At 32.6% G+C, this 13,387-nt stretch overlaps 1 protein-coding gene across 3 annotated transcripts in view; it reads left to right on the plus strand.

Moving 5' to 3' along the window:
• CLGN (calmegin) overlaps positions 1-13,387 on the plus strand; it is a 35,452-nt gene that overhangs the window by 19,979 nt on the left and 2,086 nt on the right. For 2 of the 3 annotated variants that reach the window (XM_019661049.1, XM_019661048.1), the window contains 7 exons: positions 1,813-2,002; positions 6,856-6,969; positions 7,093-7,243; positions 8,550-8,765; positions 9,525-9,650; positions 9,873-10,032; positions 11,017-11,117. In XM_019661049.1, coding sequence (XP_019516594.1) covers positions 1,813-2,002; positions 6,856-6,969; positions 7,093-7,243; positions 8,550-8,765; positions 9,525-9,650; positions 9,873-10,032; positions 11,017-11,117 — 1,058 coding nt within the window. The remainder of the gene's footprint in view (positions 1-1,812; positions 2,003-6,855; positions 6,970-7,092; positions 7,244-8,549; positions 8,766-9,524; positions 9,651-9,872; positions 10,033-11,016; positions 11,118-13,387) is intronic. The other variant, XM_019661050.1, reaches the window with a different exon arrangement.

Consider the following 13,387-nt stretch of genomic DNA (forward strand, 5'->3'; position numbering starts at 1 on the left):
AGATTGAAATTGGAGGCACATCATAATGGCCACTTAGGCAAATTATGCAAGCACATAGAAAAAAAAACAAACCAATTTTACCAATCATCTGATATGTACCATGCTGTATGCTAGGCACTTCAGAACCATCACATGACGGGAGCAGTTTCTCCCTATTTTGCCTTAATTTAGGTTGAGTAGCTTGCTCTAGGAAATAATAGTAACTGATAGGATTGGAATTGAAATTCAAGTCTGTCTCTTAAACATTTGTTTTTCTTACTCCTATATATATAAACTTCGTTGTGCTAAGATTGTTGAGTGACTTTGCTTTTTAAGAAAACTTTAATACAATTATATTTTTATAACATTATTCTATAGTTCTAAGAACCTTACAAAGTATCTTATTGTGCCAATGCCTTTTATTATAGATTCATTTAAAGTACTTAATGCAGTTTTCTAAATGGAAATTTTTTTGTGTCCAAAAATTTGGAGCAAAGATGTTTTTTCACATACGCCTATTTCTCATGTGCTTTTTGTTTTAAGGGTAATTTTAAAAAATTAATTTCAGTTGCAGAATTTATTCAGAAAACATTCTTTCCAAGATTTTTCTTGATAAACACATTTTTTTTAAGGAAAGATCTACTTTTTTGCATTTTAAAGTCTTACTCTTAGTTTTGCTTCAAGCTTGATTTTTTTCCTTGTTGCAGTAATATTGTATTATAATCTCAGCTGTTAATAGTAAAAGAGATTGTAGAGCAAAAAGAGAAGGGAGAAAATACTGAATGTGTGTTTATATTATTTCAGTTTGTATATAAATTGCTGTAGTTGATTTTGATATAATTTGTCATTGTTGTGACTGAAACCTCTGGGATTGTTACTAGTTTGGAACTATTTCTTCTCGAAATGGTAGCCCACTTATAGATGCGTCAGGATGATTCTGAAGTTTGTTGGCAGCTCCCACTTCCTTACTTTATTGAAAGCAAATGTTAGGCAGCTGTTTGCATCTATCATTCTTTCCAAAGATACAAATTTTACCCAGTGACCACCTTCCATGTCTACAGAAGGAGGAGAGAGCTTCTGTCTTGTCATTACAAAGGACAAAGGAGTCCTTATGAAATTTTTGTCATGGGGACTTTTAGAGAGTTAGAATTTACCTCAAAAATATTGATAAATATAAGTTTGAATAATTTTAGTTGTCCTTAAGATATTTCACACAGTGTATGTATGAGTCATTGAATTTGAAATGCCAATGAACTTTAAGGATTTCTAAGAAATGATAGTAATGTATTGATGTTAATTTCCTGCTTTGGGTGCCTAGATTGGGGTTATGGAGGAGAATATCCTTGTTTATAGGAAATATACATTAAAACATTCAGAGATGATGTCTATGAGGTCAGTAACTTATTCTCAAGTGGTTCAGGAAAAAATAAAGTTTTCTGTAGTGTACTTGCAACTTTTTAAGTTTGAGGTCATTTCAAAAAATTATTTTAAAATACTGCAGAAGATTGGGCTGTATTTTGCAACTATAAATGAGTGAAGGAAGCTGACTGGTTGTGTGAGTCCTAAAGTGAGCTAGCTATTGTGTATTTTTTATTTGAGATGAAATGGAGAATTCTATTAAATTATTAATTAAAGTAAAATTTTATCTTTGATTTTAAAAAGCATTAAATCTAGTGATTTCAGCATATTTTGATTTACTGCATTAGTGACCTCTCTCTTTCTGGTTGAGAGTAAATTTTACCCATTAAATTTAGGGTAGTTTTATTATTTAGAGGATTAGTTTTTAAATGTCTATCAATATGGTGAGTATAATGTATTTAAATTGGTCTTTAGTGATGAATCCAGATGACACATTTGAAGTATTAATTGATCAAATAGTTGTAAACAAAGGAAGCCTACTAGAGGATGTGGTTCCTCCTATCAATCCTCCCAAAGAAATTGAAGATCCCAATGATGAGAAACCTGATGACTGGGATGAGAGAGCAAAGATCCCTGATCCTTCTGCCATCAAACCAGAAGACTGGTAAGCAAAGAACTCAGTAGTAAAGCATTATTTGGCATAATAAAGTAATGACACATAACATCTAAGTGAAATTTACAGCTAATGAAACGTATTCTTTGAACATCAAAACTACTAATTTTAATTTTGGGGGGTGAAATAGTTTTCTAAACTGGATTTTGTACTTCACTGCTCTGCCTTTTAATTATCTTAATTTTCATTTTAATTACATATTTTAATTTTGTTACCTTTTTAATATATTTTTGTTTTTTATGCTTTCAGTGCTGTGGGGGAGAAATTCCATGACTATAAAACACCAACACTTGAATTTGAATTCCTAGTTTGATCTTTATTATGTATGTGTGTGCATATTTGTATTGTTGCAGTCTTTTCTGTTAATGATTAATTGACCTTAAAATAGGAATTTCTTCACATCTTTTAAAACTATGTAGGATTCACTCATACCAGTTTGCTTAACCATGAATTTTTTGCCAGCTGAGTATGTGTGCCATTTTCATTCTATAGGATTATGAATATTTTTCCTAAAAGAAATGTATTCAATCCGTGAGTTCCCGTAGCTTGAGTTCAGATGGTGAGAGATATCTGTATGTCTCTCCATTTACTGAGGTATTCTTTGTCCTTCAAATATGTTTTGTAATTTCTCTGTAAAGATTTTGTTACCTTCATTCCTAAGAGCCTTTTTTTTCCCCCTGCTGATTGGGAAACAGTTACGATTTTGCTAGGTAGATTACCTGTCTTTTTGTATTTAACCCACCTTATTAGTTATTTACTGATGTGTAACAAATTACCTAAAAATTTAGCAGCTGAAGACAAAGAAACATTAAGTCATCTAGTTCCTGAGAGTTGGGGATCTGGGAGTGGCTAGCTGAGTATTATGAATACTAAGTATGAGTTTAAAAAGTTCTGTTCTTAGTTTACTAAGAGTTTTTTTCTTCATGATTGGGTGTTGGATTTCCCAAAATACTTTTGGTGCGTCTATTGAGGTGACCATATAGGTTTTCTCCTGTATTTTCTTAGTATGGTGAATTGTTTTGATTGATTTTCTAACGTTGGACTTAACCTTACAATCTACTTGGTCAATAAGTTTTGTCCTTTGTATATTTGCTGGATTCTAATTTCATTTTTTTCTGTCAGATCTGTTGAAGTATAATTTCATACAGTTAAATTCATTTATTTTAGATTTACTGTTTTGTGTTACATTATACAATGATGTAACCACCACCACAATCATGATACAGAATATTTACATCGCCCAAAAAGTTCCCTCATATCCTTGTAATCAGTTCCTCCTCCCACCCTAAACCCCTGGCACTACTGATCTGATTTCTGTCCCTTAGAGTTTTGCCTTTTTAAAAATATTGTATAGAATGGAATCATACAGTATCTAGCTTTTGTTTCTGGCTTCCTTCACTTAGAATAATGCTTTTTGAAATTATAATTGTTGATATGGCTGGATATAAATCCACCATCGCACCATTGTTTTCTGTTTGTCCCATGCATTATGTCCTTTATGAAAAAATGTTTCCTGACCTCTTTTGGGTTGAGTTATTTTATTCTAGTCTTCTATTTTTTTCCTCTCTGTTGGCTTATTAGCTTCTGGTTTATTTAGTGGCTGCTCTAGGGTTTACAATATGCGTCTTTAACTTATTTCAGTCTACTTTCAAATAACATTATACCACTTCATGTCTAAGTTAACATTTTCCCCCTCCCATCCTTTGTGGTTTTATCATACATTTACTTTTTTTATTTTATTTATTTATTTATTTTTTATTGTTAGTTTCAGGTGTACAGAACAATGCAATAGTTATCCTTTTCATCCTTCACACACAAACAACCCCTGACCCCCATCTACTTCCCTCCCACCCCCGATATCATGCTTATCTATTACAATTCCATTGACTCCATTCCCACACTCTACTCCACATCCCGTGACTATACGTATATATATTTATAGTTGATATACATTATTATTCAACATCAGCTTCAGATATACAGTGCAGTGGTCAGGCCTCTACACCGACTATGAAGTGGTCTCCCCAACAGGACATGAGTCCATCTGGCCCCCTAAGAAATATTTACAACATTATTGATTATATTCCCCAGACTGTCTTTTCTATCCCTGAGGCCATAGTGTAGTTACCAGTTTGTATTGTCTCATTCCTTCCCCTTTTCCTTCATCCTCACCCCCTCCCAACTAGCAACCCTCAGTTTTTCCTCTGTGTCTCTGAGACTATTTCTGTTTACATTTCTCATTTATTCAGTTTTTTAGAATCCACGTATAAGTGAGATCATATGGTATTTGTCTTTCTCTGAGTGACTTATTTCACTTAACATAATGTTCTCTAGGTCCATCCATATCGTTGCGATTGGTACTATTTCCTTCTTCTTTATAGCTGAGTAACACTCCACTGTGTAAATGTACCACAGTTTCTTAATCCAGTCGTCTACCGAAGGGCATTTCAGTTGTTTCCAAGTCTTAGCTATTGTAAATAACGCCACAATGAACATAGGGGTGCATATATTTTTTTGGATTAATATCTTGGGTTTTTTTGGATAAATACCTAAGAGTGGAATTGCTGGGTCATAAGGTAGTTCCATTTCCAGTTTTTTGAGATACCTCCATACTGATTTCCATACATTTACATTTATGTATACTATGAAGGCCACAAATATTTATTTTCCAGTCAGTGTCTTTTAATCAGACACTGATGAGGGGAAAGGTCCTTTTATTCACTCACATATTTCCCATTTCTGGTACTCTTCTTCTTTAGTGTAGATAGAAATGTCTATCTGTTATTGTTTTCCTTCTGCCTAATAAAACTTCTCTTAACATGTTGTAGTGCATATCTGCTGTCATTGAATTTCTCAACTTTCATTTGTCTACAGATTTCTTTACTTTGCTTTCATTTTTGAAGGATATTTTTGTATTGGATTAAGGTTGATAGTTATTTTGCAACAGTAATGTCTTATCTTGGGGCTTGCATTGTTATTGATGAGAAGTCAGTTGTTATTCCCACCTTGTTTTTTTTTTTTAACCTAATATGTCATTTTTTCTGTTTGGTATTAAGATTTATTTTTTTATGACCAGTTTTCAACAGTTTGATTTTTTGTGCCTTAATGTAGTCTTTTTGGTGTGTGTGTGTTTATCTTGCTTTGAGATCTTTGAGTTTTTTTGGAATGTGGGTTTATAGTTTGTATCAAATTTGGGTAACATTTGGCCATTACTTCTTTAAATATTTATATGTGCCTTCCCATCTCTTTTTTGGGAGCACCACTTACTACATGTTAGACTGCTTTATATTGTCTCACAGGTCAATGAAAATCTGTTCATTTTTTTTAAACCAATTTTTCTCTCTGTGCTTCATTTTGGGAAGTGCCTATTCCTATTTCTTCAATTTCTTGTTTGTTTGTAAACATTGGGGTTGTTACCTATTCAGAACATACAATGCTGCTCCTGGAACCAAAAGTGTTAACTTGTTAACTCTTTTGTACATAAAGAGGGATACTGATTAATAATGAAAATGTCTTTGCTTTCAGGCAAATACTATAATAGGGAAGTAACTTGTACAAATAGGAAGAACAGTAGAGTTTTTGAAACAATAAAAAATCACTTATTAGTATTAATACATTACTTTATGAATTTATACTACCAGAGAAAACGTAGGACTCTAGGCCTCCATGTGGGTTTTCTAACATTGCTTCATATTTGTTTACCCATAAAGAGTAAGGCTGGGAAATAAGTTTGCTCTTAAATGAGAGAAACTACATCTAGAAACCACATTCTGACTGGTTATATGTATCAGAATTTGTTATATAAATTACTAAAAGAAATGCTGCCTTAAATGTTAAACTCCGGCTACTCTGAGCCCTCAGAGACTCAAGATAACATGGATATCAGGCAAGTACAAGTCTTTACATATAGAGAGTTGATTGTTTCAGCTTATTTTGTTACTCAAGTTTTGTTTGGAAAATCATAGCGTAACCTCTTGTTTAAAATTTCTACTTTTCTATAAAGATAAAGGTTATATTAATAGTTCTATTCAGTACATGCTATGATTATGTTTATATACTTTAGAATGTACTGTTATTTTCTAAATGAAAAAAAGTTACTAAAATTAAATATAGAGAATTAAAAAATGATAGAGTAGGGAAGACCTTTTCAAATAATACATAAAATTGAAAAATCATAAAAGAAAATATTAACAAATTTTAACTACATGAAAAAAATGATTTGTATGTGGCAAAAACAAACAAAAAACCCCACCATAAACTATAATAAGAATACACAAGAGACTAGAAAAATATTTTAAATTCATATAGCTGACAGAAGGCCAATTTCTTATTAATTTATAATATATTACAGGATATTCATTGCAACATTATTTGTAATAGTAAATTTTTGGAAACAAATGTTCCTCATGAGTAGATAGGCTAAATAATGGTATATCCACAAAATAGAAAACTATACAACTGTTAAGAAGAATGAAGTGTGTGTGTGTGTGTGTGTGTGTGTGTATAAAATAGGGTCTCTAGAACAGTCTTGACACATAATCAACAACTAATATGTATTTGTTGATGAATGACTGAATTTTTAAGTGACAAAAGGGACATTTAGCATACTATGTATATAATGCTATCATTTGTGTAAATAAAGGATATATACATATGCACAGAGGATATGGACAATAGACAAAAAAATCGCAAATTAGCAGAAGATTTAGGTGGATGAAAGTTGGAGAGGTAGTAGGCACAAAGACAAGTGTAGGAAATACCTTTTGGTATTGTCTGAATTTTGTAACGTGCATTTTTAAACTTTTTGAATAATTAATAATTAACATAAAAGACTGTGTTTATAGGGATGAAAGTGAACCTGCCCAAATAGAAGATTTAAGTGTTGCTAAACCTGATGGCTGGCTGGACGATGAACCAAAGTTTATTCCAGATCCTAATGCTGAAAAACCTGATGACTGGTAAGCATTCTTCATCTTCAGAGGTCAATTCCACAGGTTTCTTACTTGCTTTTTTGTTATTAGTGTATATGACTGACAGGAGAGACTTGAGGTTATTCTGTTTGCTTTGTTTGATATCCTAAGGAATGAAGACATGGATGGAGAATGGGAGGCACCTCGTATTTCTAATCCAGCATGTCGGATAGGGTGTGGTGAGTGGAAACCTCCCATGATAGATAACCCAAAATACAAGGGAGTATGGAGACCTCCAATGATAGATAATCCTAATTACCAGGTAATAACTACTTGTTCCAATCCCATTGTAGAATCAAAAATGTTATGCTCTTTCTGTTATGTATCTAGTTACTGATAATGTTATATTTACTTTAGAAAATTGACTTGTAATTGTGACTTAGAAATCTTAAGAAGTCAAAGAAGATAGACTCCACCTAATTTATATTTAAAAAGTAAAGCATTTAATTTTCTGGAGAAATAAATTTAAGAACTGGAGATTAGTCACTATATACTATATCTTTCCCTAATAATCAGCTGATGATCACTTTGGAATAAAGTTCTATTTTAGAATTAAATATAAGAAATAAGTTCTGATCAAGAGGACTCACATAGTACATTTTAGTAATTAATGCCTGTGCTTAATTAATGTGCTTACTTTTTGATGTTATTAAAATTTGGATTTTTTCCTAATATGAATCAGATATCTTTTGAGTATACCTAGCTTTTTGTAGAAGTCACTGTTGTCCATTTAACCCCATAGTTTTCTCTTTCTAATCATTTATTGACATTTTCTAACATTTATTATACATATACAGTTACACATTCTAATTGCTCACTGTAGTTTTTCTTCATAGCATTTATCACAAAATGTTTATTTTGGTAAATTTTTTTCTTTAACGTCTGTCTCATTAGACTTTAAAGTCCGAAATACAGGAACCATGTCTGCCCCTGAATCCATAGCATCTGGCTTAGTGCCTGGCACAGAATAGGTATATCTGATGGCAGAGTGAGTCACTGAGTGGCCATACTGTTGAATGTATTATATTTGATTTGATTGAGTTTAATTGTTTCAGATCTAATGGAACTTTTATGTAGAATAATTGTTCTGAGGTTCAGCCATGATTGAGTCATGATGCCTGTCATGGGTGTGTGTTAAAAGGAGTGGCTCCATTGTTGCCATACAGTGACAGTGATTGCTCTGACTTGGGCAATTTTAATGACATCTTGCCTGAATTAACTTTGCTAAATGTAAAAAACTTGTCTAAAATAGTATCATTTGTGAGATCTAATTACTAAGATTCTCTGTGTGTTGGATTTTCACTTTGCCTTTTTTTTTTTTACAGAGTTTAAAGTCAGTATTATTCATAGGAACTTTGTGTACAGAATAAGAAGAAACAAGATTTTATTTTCAGTGAATTACTAGTGACTTGTATCAGTTAAATATCAGTGATGATATAATATCAGTTAAAGTTTTCTTTTTTCTCCAGTTAGTATAGCTAATTTCATTCAACAGCAACTACTTCTTCAGTAACATTTATAATGAAATTATTTTATTTGAAAATGTCTTCAAATAATTTTTCTTCCAGGGAATTTGGAGTCCTCGAAAAATTCCTAATCCAGATTATTTTGAAGATGACCATCCATTTCTTCTGACTTCTTTCCATGCTCTTGGTTTAGAGCTTTGGTCTATGACCTCTGATATCTACTTTGATAATTTTATTATCTGTTCGGAAAAGGAAGTAGCAGATCGCTGGGCTGCCGACGGCTGGGGAGTGAAAATAATGATAGCAAATGCTAATGAGGTAGGTACTGGCCATATAGTAGTAATAGGACTTGGTCCTGATTGTGATATGCACATTGTCCTCTAAAAGGAAAATAAATATGCAATAATTACTACATGCCAAAGAAATGTACTTAAATAATTTTAAGTATGTAGACAGAATATTTAGCTTTATTATATTATGATACTTCACTATAAACTATATAATGAACTATATATGTGTATATGTAAGTCTTCATTGCATTCATTAAATTATGATAGCTTGAATGGAATTTAATGCCTATTTACTGTTTATAGAAGTGAGATTACTTAATATTTATATTTGTAGTCTTTGTCTACAGGTGTTTGTCATCTTGTCAATTCAAAGCCTAAATTTTCAGGTTGATTTTATTAATAAGTCCTTTAAAATACAGAATGAGTTATCAGCGAGTTGTATACTGATAAATGAGCCAGATAATACAATGATAAAGAGTAATTCTATCCTGAAATTACGAAAAAAGAAAATTGTCCTTCTTGCTGGTAGATTAGCAGTTTCCACCTATGTAGTAATATATTTTCCATTACAAAATCTCCAACAGTGATGCATGCTAATAATGAAAAACTTTAAACTTTACAAAGTATAAGATAGGAAAATAAAATGTTTTTTTATAAAACAGGTTCATCACTCTGTAATGTGAAAATGCCGAGGTGAAATAAGGTGTCGTTTGTTTTTTATGGGTTGTATTTCCTCATGAAGGTTTGTAAAATCTGAATTACATTTTCATGCTTATTTTTTCTATAGCCTGGTATATTTAAACAGTTAATAGCAGCTGCTGAAGATCGCCCATGGCTTTGGTTTGTTTATCTTGTGACAGCAGGACTTCCAATGGCATTAATTATTTCATTTTGTTGGCCAAGAAAAGTAAAGGTAAAGAAAATGGATTTCCTTCAATTTAAAAAAAAAAAATCTTTAAGTGTTTAAGAGTTCTATGAATTGAGCAAGTAATTCTTAAAAGTAATAAAACTAAATTTTGTTTAATTTTTTACTGATTGTGTATATCAGTTATTGCAAAAAAACCAAAACAACAAAACACCTTTTTTAAAAATAATGCTTTGCATTTAGTAAAAATAGTTTGTTAAATTACCACAGAAAAAATATGAGGATGCAGATTATAAAAAAACTGACATATGTAAACCACAAACAAAGGGAGCGCTAGAGCAAGAAGTGAAAGAAGAGAAAGCAGCCCTGGAGAAACCAGTGGATTTGGTAGAAGAAAAACAGCAAAGTGATGGTGAAATTCTTGAAAAAGGTAAGACAGTGATAGTGATTTATAATGGGGACCCTGGGCAAAGCTCATAAAAATAGTGGATTGTCTGGTAAGCACTAGCTGTTGCTCTTATTTCACAATTTATACCATGTGAATCCCCAAGAATGCGTGACTTTGGCAAAGCGGAATAGTCGTCCCTGCCTGAACTCAAGCCATCATTCAGTTTTTGTCTTCTAGAAAGAAAAAGATTTAAATATTTGTACAGTTGCTTAAGAGCCTAGCAACTATGAACCCCATATGCTGTAGCTTTTCACAAAGACTTTTCTTGCCTCTGAGAATGCAGATGAGATGGGTGGTGTGTAGACCATGGTCTCTGTACAAGAGTAATAGGTGTAACGCAGATGACTGCAGCAAGAAAATCAATACGCCATCTTCCAATGGCTGTTGCTTATCAGATAGTTTATCATATCAAATAAATAATTTAATCTCCTGAAAGGATTGCTGCATCATATGAACCCTTCCCACCCTATATTAAACTCCTAAAGATGTTAAAACTAAAGAACTGAGGTTTTTTGGTGGCTCTCCATTGAGACCTCTTTATGCACATCAAGGTAGAAATAAAACTATTGATATTTGCAAGTTATCCCAAGCAAGTTCCATATTGAGTCCTTTACAACTTAAATTATGTCTTGAGCACTATTTTCAACTTAATAGTTGATGAAACAGTTGACTTAAAAACCATAATCTCAAAAATACACACACATATATGTTCTTTGGGTTTCATATTACACTCAGACTGAATGCTTAAGAATTTTTTAAACCTTCCCCTTTCCTCAATTATGTTGATTTATTTATAAAATGCAGAAAATAATGAATGTTTTTGTAATTTTTCTAAACTTTTTCTAATGGAAGAAATTGCTTTTACATATTGGAATTTAAATACAACCTTATTATTGTATTTAATACTTTTCAGTAGCAAAATTCTAATTCATCAAGCCTTTGCCTTTAATAAAATCTGTGTTCTAGAAGAAGAAGGTGAGCCTGAAGAAAAGAGTGAAGAAGAAATCGAAGTCATAGAAGGACAGGAAGAAAGTAATAAATCAAATAAGTCTGGATCAGAGGATGAGGTAAGCAACTCTGTAACAGAAAATAAACTAGTTTCTATGTATGATCATTATTTCAGTAAGAGCAGTAATCTGGTCTGTAAAGGATTTTTGCCGTATTTCTCTCTGCTTTCATAAGAGCCTCCATATTGTTTTAAAATGTACTCATGAGGAAGGCAAGAAAATACTATAATTTCTGTAATCTTAATGCCTAATAAAACAGTATAAAGTAAGCCCATGGTTTACAAAAATATAAAGAGAGAGCTGCATCTACAAAAAATTATGACATTACCATTCTATTGGAAGGTATAATAAACAGACCATTTGAATATTTAAAACGTAATCCTGTTTATTACAAGATGATTTTATTTATAGCCAGTGTAACAACAAACTCATTGTTTCAATAATTTATATCCCACATATGAAATGTTTCGCTCATTGGGTAGTTGAGTACTGTCTGCCTGATAACAGTGTTTTTCCTCAAATCTTTAATAAACTAGTTTTCCCATTAACTCGATAGATCTACCGCTTCTTACATCCTGCTATGTAATACAACTTCCCACAATGCCTTCTTTTAGTCAGTTATTATGGAATCAGAAACCATCCAGGGTATAAATCAGAACCAGAACTTTCTTTGTTGTTTATCCAGCATATACCAATCCTGTTTTCTCTACTTCTCTAGCCTTTGAAGAGCTGCACATTTCTTACTCCAAAGTCATCATTCTCATTACTATAAGGTGTGATAAAAAAATAGTGAACGTTTAAATAAATTATTACAGTAAAAGACATTGCCATTAATCCCCATCAAAATGCTCCCCCTTGCTTCTAGCATACTTATCCCATCATTTTTGCCACTTTCTGAAGCAGTTCTGGAAGTCGTCTTTCATGAGTGTCTTTAGTTGCACTGTTGTGGCTGCCTCGATGTCCTGAATCATTTTGACTTTGGGGAAGAGCCAGAAGTCACACAGTGCTAAATCCAGTGAATAAGGTGGATGAGGACACATCATAATATTTTTATTAGACAGAAATTGCTGTACCAGAAGTGACGTATGACATGAAGCCTTTGTGATCACAGAAGATGGTGAATGCTGCTGCCAAGTGCCATCCAACAGAAAGGCATGGATCTTCAGTATGGAAGCAACACATTGAACCTTAGTAACAGTGTGTGACAAGTTTCAGCTTGTTCAGTGCAGTCAGTCAGGTGTGAGCTATGGTTGAGAGGTGTGTTTTAAAGCGTGCCCTAAATCATCCATCATGACAACGTTCCATGTCACACATCACTTCTGCTATGGCAATTTGTCAAATAACATTATGGAGTGTCCTCATCCACCGTATTCACCGGAGCTGGCATCGTGCATCTTCTGGCTCTTCCCCAAATGAAAATGATTCGGGACATTGAGGCAGCTACGACAGCACAACTGAAGACACTCACGAAAGAGGACTTCCAGAACTGCTTCAGAAAGTGGCAAAAATGATGGGATAAGTGTGTTAGAAGCGAGGGGGAGTATTTTCAGGGGGGATTAATGGCAATGTGTCTTTTACTGTAATAAATTTTTTCTAAACATCCACCATATTGTTTGATCACACCTTGTAGTGTTAGTTTGGGTAACAGTAGTTTTGCCTGGCCGATTGTATGTGAGGAAATAAGCTTTCTATTTTGTTTATTTGAAGAAATCTCTCAAATGAACTCGTTTTATTATTTGTTTTCTAAAGCTTATTCAGTGCAATATACCTGGTTACTGGTCTTAACTGCCTTTTGAGTTTTTAAAAGGGTTTGGGGGATCATTATCTAGTATGAATATCCATATTTTGAGGGAGCTGGGTAAAGATAACTTCTTCCAGAATGGCATTTTAAACATTGTTTCAGCTGTCATTCCCTAAATGATAATACTTGCAGTCACTCATTTGAATATATATTCTAGTTACGTTTTGCTTCACAAAATATTTTGTGTACCTTTAAAAATATCTTAATTCCAGCTTTCAGTCTTTTAGTCTACTTATATATGTTTGTCAGTGAGCTAAAATAAACCAATTTTTATATATTGTAGTATACCCTTGAGAAATAATTATAACTCTTGTATAATACCCTCATTATTTTTACATTGTTACACAAGTTTAGTTTATGTGTAAATGCTTATTCTGGAAAGATAAGAATTAAAGGAAAGAAAAAACCCAAACTATAAATTTGATGTTCCCTCTGTTCTCTCCTAATTTTTCTTAAAGTACTATGTGCAGAAATTCTGAAAAAGCCTCTGTAAAACCAGCACAGCAATTCATTATTTACAGAAATATTG

This window comes from Hipposideros armiger, unplaced genomic scaffold (genome assembly GCF_001890085.2).
Source record: "Hipposideros armiger isolate ML-2016 unplaced genomic scaffold, ASM189008v1 scaffold_333, whole genome shotgun sequence".
NCBI classification, from domain to species: Eukaryota; Metazoa; Chordata; class Mammalia; order Chiroptera; family Hipposideridae; genus Hipposideros; species Hipposideros armiger.